The sequence below is a fragment of the Peromyscus leucopus genome, chromosome 8b (genome assembly GCF_004664715.2).
Source record: "Peromyscus leucopus breed LL Stock chromosome 8b, UCI_PerLeu_2.1, whole genome shotgun sequence".
In the NCBI taxonomy this organism is placed as follows: domain Eukaryota; kingdom Metazoa; phylum Chordata; class Mammalia; order Rodentia; family Cricetidae; genus Peromyscus; species Peromyscus leucopus.
In genome coordinates, this window is record NC_051086.1 from 36,538,201 (window position 1) to 36,547,650 (window position 9,450).

General features: G+C 49.3%; 1 protein-coding gene across 1 annotated transcript; it reads right to left on the reverse strand.

Moving 5' to 3' along the window:
* Positions 1-743: 743 nt before the first annotated feature.
* On the reverse strand, positions 744-7,799 carry Il4 (interleukin 4). The gene is made up of 4 exons (XM_028855689.2): positions 7,497-7,799; positions 7,182-7,229; positions 2,752-2,904; positions 744-914 (listed from the first exon to the last, which is right to left on the reverse strand). The coding sequence occupies exons 1-4, from the start codon at positions 7,626-7,628 to the stop codon at positions 804-806; spliced, it is 444 nt and encodes a 147-aa protein (XP_028711522.1). The 5' UTR covers positions 7,629-7,799; the 3' UTR covers positions 744-803.
* Between the last annotated feature and the right edge of the window lie 1,651 nt (positions 7,800-9,450).

A 9,450-nucleotide genomic window follows, 5' to 3' on the forward strand; every position in this document is an offset into this window, starting at 1 on the left:
GTTTGAGTGTGTGTGTGTGTGTATGTGTTAGGGGTTTGAGTCTCTGTGTGTGGTGGTTCAGAGGATAATCCCATGAAGTCAGTTCTCTCCTACCTACAGATTCATCTCCCTGGCTCTTCTATGCTTATTTTTTTTTATCTTGTTTTTATGTGGATGGTTGTTTTGCCTACATGCATGTTATCTGTGTATGACATGCATGCCTCCATAGGAGGCCAGAAGAGGGCATCAGATCTGCTGGGACTGGAGTTACTGTTGTGAGCTGTCATGTGGGTGCTGGAGATTGAACCTGGGTCCTCTGGAAGAGCAATAAGTACTCTTAGCCGCCAAACCATCCCTCCAGTCCCCTTTCTAATCTATTTTTATTTTATGTGCATTGGTGTCTTGCCTGCATGTCTGTCTGTGTCTGTGTGAGGGAGTCAGATCTTGGAGTTACAGACAGTTGTGAGCTGCCATGTGGGTGCTGGGAATTGAACCTGGTCCTCTACAGAGCAGTGGGTGCTCTTAACGGCTGAGCCATCTCTGCAGCTCCCTCCAGCCCCCACTTCTGTCCTTTAGTGGTCTTGTGCATTGTGTCCTCGATGAGGGTGGGGACTCCATGAGAAGGAAGCCAGCTCTCTGTTCTGTCCTCAAGCCACTTGTAGCCACTGTGAATTAAGTGGTTTCTGTAACAGTCTAAACTGTGACCTCATTGCCAAGCGAAGTGTCATTAACTGTCATTGCTGTTAGATAATACATATATTTTATTTTATGAATTATAAATATATAAATATTAAAAAAATAAAACCATTAAAAACTCATATAAGTTAAAACGTGGAACTCCCACACTGCCAGTATTTCTTTTGCATGGTCCTTCTTAGGCTTTCCAAGAAGTCTTTCAGTGTTGTGTGCGTGGACTCATTCCCAGTACAGCTTTTCTACAAAAGAAACGTTTCATTGTGTGAGTATTTACTTGGGTCTCACCCTCAGGCCCGTGGGCTCCATCAAGCTGGCTCTGGGAGCCTCCAAAACAATGTTCAAACCAGGGCTCTCAGGCTCTCTCAACCTGCGTGTGACTTTCATGAGACTAACGAGATTTGGCCTGCTTTTCGGCACGTGCTATGGTCTCTGGAGTGGCATGTCACAGATGGGAGGGAGGAACAGACCGTGTAGGCTCAGACGTGGCTCTGCTGCCACCCGGCCTGTGGAGCAAGATGGAAGTCTCACTGCCCTCCTGCCCAGGAAGCAGATGCATTTCAGAGTGGGGACCCTGCACATAGCCAGGGGTCTAGGAACCCCCTCCATGCCGATGCCACAGTTTGGGTCTCAGGGCCACCAGTTATTTGTCACATAGCTTAGACCAGCCACCATGCTTTCAAAAGCTTCAGGTCACCGGGCAGCAGTGGCACACGCCTTTAATCCCAGTCCTCAGGAGGCAGAGCCAGGCAGATCTCTGTGAGTTCAAGTCAAGCCTGGTCTACAGAGCGAGATCCAGGACAGGCACCAAAACTACACAGAGAATCCTGTAGTGGGTAGCCATTCCAGCTTGGATCTGGAAGTTCCAACCCCCACTGAGACTCTGGCAACTGTCACGCCTATAAGGTGGGGCCAGGGGAAGCTCCTGGAGACCCGAGAGCTGGATGGGCGAGCATGCTCTCGGTGCTGGGACGATGAACGGTGGAGGTGGACTGAGCAGAGCTCCAGAGAACACCGCTGGATTGCGATACACCTTTCCCAGACCCTGCGACCTACCTATCCCTTAATTTGTGAGTTACGCAATTAAATAAATATCCTTTTAACTACGTGGAGTGGCCATAATAATTTCACCAATAGAAACCCTGTCTCAGAAAACAAAAACAAAAAACAAAAAAAACAAAAGCTTTAGGTCTTCCCCTTGGGGACAGCTGTGGGGTGGTAGTGCTGAGTTTATCCATCAATGACGATCTAGCCACCTCCTTGTTCCTACTCTGTACAAGCCACTGTCATCCCTGTCCTGGCCATGTGATGATGGCCCTCCATTGGGCTGTCTTATTCTCCACCCAGGAGCCAGTGTGAACAAATATTACTTGGAGCACCCATGGGCTCCATCCTGTCAGTAACTCTAGGTGTTTCCCTCCATCCCTGGGACAGCATCCAAAGGCTCCTGTGAACTCAGCTGCTAAACCTACTTCTTCTCTGTAGCCCAGGCTGGTCTCAAATTCAGAAGGCCTGCCTCTGCCTTCTTAGTGCTGGGATTAAAGGCATGTGCCATCACCACCTGACTTAAACCTGTTTTCTTAACTCTGATCCAGCCACACTAGAACACACGCATTTCATCCACGTATTTCTCTGTTAATCTCATGGCCTGCTTGCTTCCTTACTTAATCCAAATATCTGAGGGGACTCAGAGAATCAGCCTCCTCCCCAGCCACCCACTCTCTTTATTCCTAGGTCTTGATTTTTTTTTTTATTTATTTTTTTTGAGACAGGGTTTCTCTGTATAGCTTTGCGCCTTTCCTGGAACTCGCTTTGTAGACCAGGCTGGCCTGGAACTCACAGAGATTCACCTGCCTCTGCCTCCTGAGTGCTGGGATTAAAGGCAGTGCGCCACCACTGCCCGGCTCCTAGGTCTTTCTTTCATAGCATGAAGACAACTGGGCATTATATTACTCTTTATCTCTTCTAACCACCCCACTAGAACATTCTGTGAGAGTCGAGAGCTCTGTCTGCTGTCTTTAATGCTGCTCCCACAGTGTCTAGTCTTTTTTTTGTAAGCTGTTGTCCTGCCCTGCTTACCTGTGGATACAGGTTGCTGATGCCCCTGTGGAGTCTCTTCAGGGTTTTGAGAACCCCAGAATTGTTCTTCAAGCACGGGGTCACCTCATGTGGGAAATAAAACTTGCGAAGCACCTGGGAAGCCCTGCAGATGAGCTCCTTCTCTGTGGTATTCTGCAAAGAGAAGCCGTACAGGAAGCTGTCAGCTGCTTGGGTTTGAACTGGAGCAGGTGATGATTTTCCTACCCCAAAGGTGAGTCTGCTAAACTCGGAATCTATATGCAAATATTTCTGCAGAATCTCCCAGGTTTTTTTTCCATGGAGGGTTTTATTGAAGGGGGTTCCTTCAGCAAAGTCACCCGCCTAGGTAGATGGCAGAGTGGGGAGCACCTGACTGCACCCCCAGTCCCCACCTTTCTACCCTGTGGCTTTTTCTTTCTGCCCAAGGCGCCCACAGGAGCTCTTTAGCCAGCTGTGGCTCTGCATGGTCCTGGGGATCCTCCATGTTTGCTGATGGCCGAGTGCCTGCTGGGGGCATGCTCCATGTGGCCCTACCCAAGGAGAAGCAGGGTCTGGATATGCTCAGAGTCCAGTGAAGGATGAAGGCATGTCCCTCAGAAAGCCAGTTAGGAGCACAGTAGGTGGTCAGGAAAGGCTCCTAGGAGAGGGTGCCATTGACCTGGGCCTTGGCCATGGCTTCTGAGAGGAGCCTTTGCTCATCATTGGTAGAAATGAGAGCCCCTGGCTCTTCCCAAGGACTCAGGTCTCAGAAGACAGAATGCACCAGCGGGGAACCTGGGAGAGGGAACGTCCCTGTCTCTCCAGGCCTCAGGTTTCCCCTGAAGCTCACAGACAGATCATGGAGAGTGTCAGCATGAGTCAGTCTCTATCCCACAGAGAGAAGCTGTCTCTACATGACCCTGGCTACGCCCCAGCCTGCATACGACATCACCGGGAGCTTGTTAGCGACTCTCATGGCCCACCCTTGGTCCACCGAGCCAGGATGCGCCATGATGACACCAGGGGAGCCGACAGGACAGGCAGGGTGCCGCCCAAGCAGCTTCTTGCTGTTTTCACTTTCCATGCTTGCCTATTTTTTTTCTGACTATTATGGTATACTTAACAAAAATGAATTCACTTATCCCACCAGCCAGAGGTAACTCTTATACTGCTAATATTTGGGTAGATATCAGGACTGGGGGTGAACTCAATGGTGGAGCACTTGCCTAGCATGTGTCAGGGCCCAGGTTCAATGTCCAATACAGGAGAGAGAGAGAGAGAGAGAGAGAGAGAGAGAGAGAGAGAGAGAGAGAGAGAAACCCAAATATCTCACTAGAGTTTTGTTGGCTTGAGACAGGGTCTCACTGTGCATTCCTGGCTGGCCCAGAACTCACAGAGATCTGCCTGTCTCTCCCTCCTGTGCTGGGACTAAAAGTGTGTGCCATCACGCCTGGCTTATCAGCATGTAGCCTCTAAAACTAATTAGATTAAAAATGGAATTGGAAAGAGACTTCACCCAGTGGGGACACTTCAAAAGAGCCAGTCTCAAAGGCAGCTGAATCGGGGATCTTCAGATTGCAGTTCCATTGATTTTGCCGCCAAGGATGACATGGCACCCCACTCGCTCGCTTGATAGTATCTCTGCCTGAGAAAGTCCTGCCTGGCAGGGCCAGCTGTGGCTCAGGGAGCACACCGTGACAGGCAGCCAGCCTTGTACCTCAGTCCTCACCACAAGCAAGTCTGTGGCTCACAAGAATGGCAGGAAATGGCTAGCTAGGAGGCGCCTTCTGTGGCAGCAACTGTTTCGGGGTCCTCGCAGCTCTCAGCCAGCCTCGTGTGGGCCCAAGAAAACGGAGTCCTCCTATCCCGCTGCATTTCGTTCTCTCTAATTGGGCCCAAATCTAATCAGCCAGTGCTTTAGATGAGGTAATCCTTTAAAACAAATGGGGCCAGAGGAGATGGCCCAGTGGTTGGCGTGCTTCCCTCGCAGGCATGAGGCCCTGAGTTCAGTCCTCAGAACCCGAATGTTTTTTAAAAGGCTGAATGTGGTGGTGTTTCTTAGTCATCCCCCCCAGAGCTAGAGTTGACAGAGACAGGAGGATCCTGAGGCTCAGTGGGCAGCCAGCCTAGCCTGCTTGCCAAGCTCCAGACAATGCGAGACTGTCTTAAAAAATAAAAAGGCAACCATAGAGAGGGTGCCACTACATGCACGAACACACACACACACACACACACACACTCAGAGTATCTCAAGGGCTTTGGTCTTGAATTCTCTTTCATGAAGAGGAAATAGCCCAGCTGATGGGCCACCCAGAGGCCCTTCACAAAACAGCTAGCTTGGTGCTTGCCATGGCTTTTCCTCAGGTGACTGTCCGTACCCCGGCCAGTATTGCCTGTGACACCGGGGATTTATCTCAGAGCACTCTTCCTACCGACAGCTGAGTGCTGCCCAGCTTGAAGAGGCTGCGGGCTTTGGTCCTCCCAAAAGTTAAAGTAAATGTACTAGAGTTTGAAAAAGCCGTCTCTTGGGAACCCCAAAGAAGTCATCCCCCCTCAAACCAATTTTGTGGCCTCTAGAGAAGAGCTCTTTCCTGGTCAGAAATGCCACACTATGAAGGTAACCAACGCCGAATCTCTGGAGGACAGACTAGAAGGGGGAGGGGAGCAAAACCAGGAGGCCCTGACGTTTGGGGGAAAGCCCACGAAACAAGAGTGTGACAAGCAAGAAAGGCAGACTGAGGAAGAGCAAGGCCAGCAGGAGGGTGGGGGCAGGGAGGAGCAGTATAGAGCCGGCCTATAGTGAGGAGGCCCCGGCGTGGAGCCATGGAGGCCTGGCCGGCCCACTGCCCTCCTCAGACTCATCCCTTCTCTGCAGCCGGGCTGAGGCCTAGGTCAGGGTTCTAGAGCCTCACACAAAACACTTCCAAAGAAATTCCTAGAACTGGTCTCCAGCCCTCAGACGACCTTCAGAATCAACCTTGGCGTCTCCACATGTGGACACTGAGGCTCCAAGATCGATGAAGATCTGCCCAAAGCCAGATGGCCAGTGAATGGCAGAACTACAGCCAAAACCAAAGGCTCTCACACCCAGGCCTGACACTTCTACCAGGCCTGACACTTCTACCAGGCCTGACACTTCTACCAGGTCCAGTTCCCAGGAGCTGGTCCCTGCCCTGGGCTTTGCTAGGGCAGGACAGTAGACCCAGCTTCTGGTAGCTACCATCTGAGTTGGAAGGACTCAGAGATCAATAAATACTTAAGGCTACATAGATATAAAACAGCGATATATATATATAGATATACATATATATCTATATATACATATATATGTATATACACACACATATATATGCACACACATATATGTATATGTAGATATACATATATAGACCAAATACACATATATATGCATATGAGTGTTTACATATATACGTACATACATGTGTATTTGTCCTTCAGAAACTCGGCCTGGAATAATCTTGAATAAAATGAGACCATCCAGATAAAGTCATGAGGGCAGTTCCCTGTGAATGGGGATGAACCCTGTTCATGGCCCGGGTGCTGGGCTATGACCCCCAACTACCCCACAGAGCTTCAGTCCTGACCTGCCCCCCGTCCGGCGCACGTGGGAAGCAGGCAGCGGGGAGGGCACTGGGAAATCAAGGCTCTGGGGCTTTTCATGCTCAGTTGCGTGTTTCCATGAAAACAGGAACTGCAGTGCACCGAGCTATTGATACGGAGGTAGCCAGTCATGTGTTTGTGAGAGAAAATGCACTATCAGCTGTCACATCTGTCCCCTCCCACTCCAGATGGAGAGGTGGGGGGAGGCAGTGCAGGAGGCAGACAGGGGAGGTAGATGGCCAGGCAGAAGCAGGGATGGGCAGACTCCAACCAGAGGACAGGTCCACACTAGGCTGAAGGGGCCAGGGGTGGGACAGAGTGAGCTGAGGAGACACAGAGAGGGCCACCATCCCAGCTGGCTCTTAGGTGACCAGGCTGAGAAGGAGGAGATCTGGCAGTACCATAGGAAGTCTCTTAGACAAAGTGAAAGCCTTCTCAACCTGTAATCTCCATATCTGTTTTTGAGAGCGTATTCAGTTTTTCAGAAATGCATAGGCCAAAGGAAGAGAAAGGAGAGAGAGAATTCTCTCATTCAGCAGGCACAAATTGTGTATCTCCTATGTTCCAGAGACTGCGCCAAGACTGGGTAGGACTCTCGGGACGCCTGCACCCTGAGTTAGGATGAAGAAGGCAGGCGTTCTGTGACATGTCTAGTGAAATCCGAAACTGCAAAATACACCGGAGAGTAACTCAGCCTCCACAGTGTAGAAGAACGCCTCCTTTGGGCTTGCCAGTTTTCTGTCACAGAAGTTTCTTATTCAGAAACTTGCGGGTGACGCTCCTCTCCCACCCACCGCGTAGGCCAAAGCCAACCCCACGGCTCCACTTACCTTCCTTGCTGTAAGGACGTCTGGTACAACCATCCCGGTGCATGGTGTCTTGACGATGGAAAGATGGAAAGATAAGAGTTCAGTCCAAGCAGGACAGAGAAATCATTGATACACCTCTCACTCCTCACCCCAAGGAAACTCCTTACAGCCTCCAAGTTGGAAGTAGCAGGATCTCACGAAGTCTGGCTGTGTCCCGAGTCCTGCTCCAACCCCCAAGCCGCCGACCTTTCTAGCAACTCGGTTCTCCTAGCCTAGAACCGCCCCAGCTAGAATCACCTGAGCATCTGGGGAGATGGTGCCAGATAGGGTACTCACCCCTTTTTCTGTGACTTGGTTCAAAATGTGAATGATCTCTTTCAGGGCTTTGTCGTTGCATCCGAGGGTGTAGTTCCCAGTACATGCTAGAAGCCAGAGCAGGATGGCAGCTAGCTGGGGGCTGAGACCCATCAATGGAGCTCTCTACCGTCAGGGATGGGAGACAATTAAGTTTATCAAGAGACGCTAACAATGCAATTCTGACAGAGATCTCTCTATATATAGAGTTAAAATTGCTGAAACCAAGGGAAAATGAGTTTACATTGGAAATTTTTGTTACACCAGATTGTCAGTTATTTTGGGCCAATCAGCACCTCTCTTCCAGGAGAAAAAATGCCTCAGAGAAACAGGTAAATTTTCCTGTGAAATCAGACCAATTGGAAAATGAAACCCTTTAAAAAAAATCTACAAAGTTTCAGCATAGGAAATTACACCATAATCGGCCCTGCAGATTAATCTTATCAGCGTGGGGTTGCCACTGGCTCTGCCTTTGCACAGAAGCTTGAAGAGGTCGCAGGTGTCCGAGTGTGCTGGTGCCGTCCAGGGGAAAAGCAGAGTAATATCAAGAGCGTCTGGCGTGTGCAGCATCTGGCGTTGGCTGCTTCCTGCCATGGGGCACCTTGGAAACTCTGGTGTCTTGGGAAAGCTGACTCTGGGTTCTTCCCTGATCGAAGGATGGTGGAGGCAGACTCTCTCCCATCCTAGCCCAGATGTTCCTACAAGTGTGAGGTCTTTGGAGACAGACAGGTGGCATCAAGTGGGCCTCGTTTGGGACCAGCAGGACCATGAGGTCTTTACCAATAAGGAGGTTCTGGGAAAGGTTGATGATTACCCCTCCCAAGGTAGAAGCCTGAGGAATGGCTGCTTAAAAAAACAAATAATAAGTTTTAGGAGCTATAGAGATGTCTTAATGGTTAAAAGCATTGACTGCTCTTCCAGAGGACCTGGGTTCAATTCCCAGTGCCCACATAATAGCTCACAAGCATCTATAATTTTAAATTAAAGCAAAAAAACCAGTGATTGTTAAAAACACAAAAAGTTTAAGAAATAAAAACAAAAATAAAAAAATTTAAACATAGAGATATCCTGTCTCAAAAAACCAAAAAAAATTTTTTTTTAAAGTTTTAAAACTTAAACATTTATTTTGTGTGAGCGTGTATCTGTGCATGCTACAACATGAGTGTGGAGGTCAGAGGTCAACCTGCAGGAGTCGGTTCTCTCTTTCCACCACTGTGAGTCCTGGAATTTGAACTCAGGTTTGCAGGCTTGGCAGCATTCGCCAGTCCCCACTTAGCCATCTCGCTGGCCCAAGAATGGCTGGCTGCTTTTAAGTGAACTTAAACCCACCCCCAACTAATCAGGAAACAGAGCCATGTCTCAGCAATTCCGCAGCTGTCGCCCACCCGCTGTCTCAGTCTCATGTATCTGGACCCCGGTGAGGTGCCCATTGCCCCACACCAGCAGTAAACGTGCTGACTGCCATTCGCCTGGGAGTGAGGGTCTCTACAGTGACCCCTTCACTCCCAGCCTCTGTAGAAAGGGCTCTTCACATCCACATGCAGCGTCCCTCAGGTTCCTTACACTGCGATTCCTGCCTGTAGTTCGAACATCTCCTAACTTCTAGAAGATCGTCTAGAAACATTTGTTGCTAAAGTTATTGTTGGATTACTTTCCCATTATTGTTATTTAATTAATAAAAATTGAATATGTTTATAGCACACAAGCCTGCCTTCCTCCATCCCTCGCTCCCTCCTTCCCTCCCTTCCTTCCTTCCTCTTCTTTTCTTTTTTTAATTTTTAAAATAAAAAGGTTTGAAGCGTCTCACACCAAAGCCTAAGCTGGCTTGGAAGTCATGTAGGTAAGGCTGGCTGAAGATACATAGTAATTCTCCTGCTTCTACCTCCTAAGTGTTGGGATTATAGGTAAGAGTCACCACACCTGACTTACAAATATA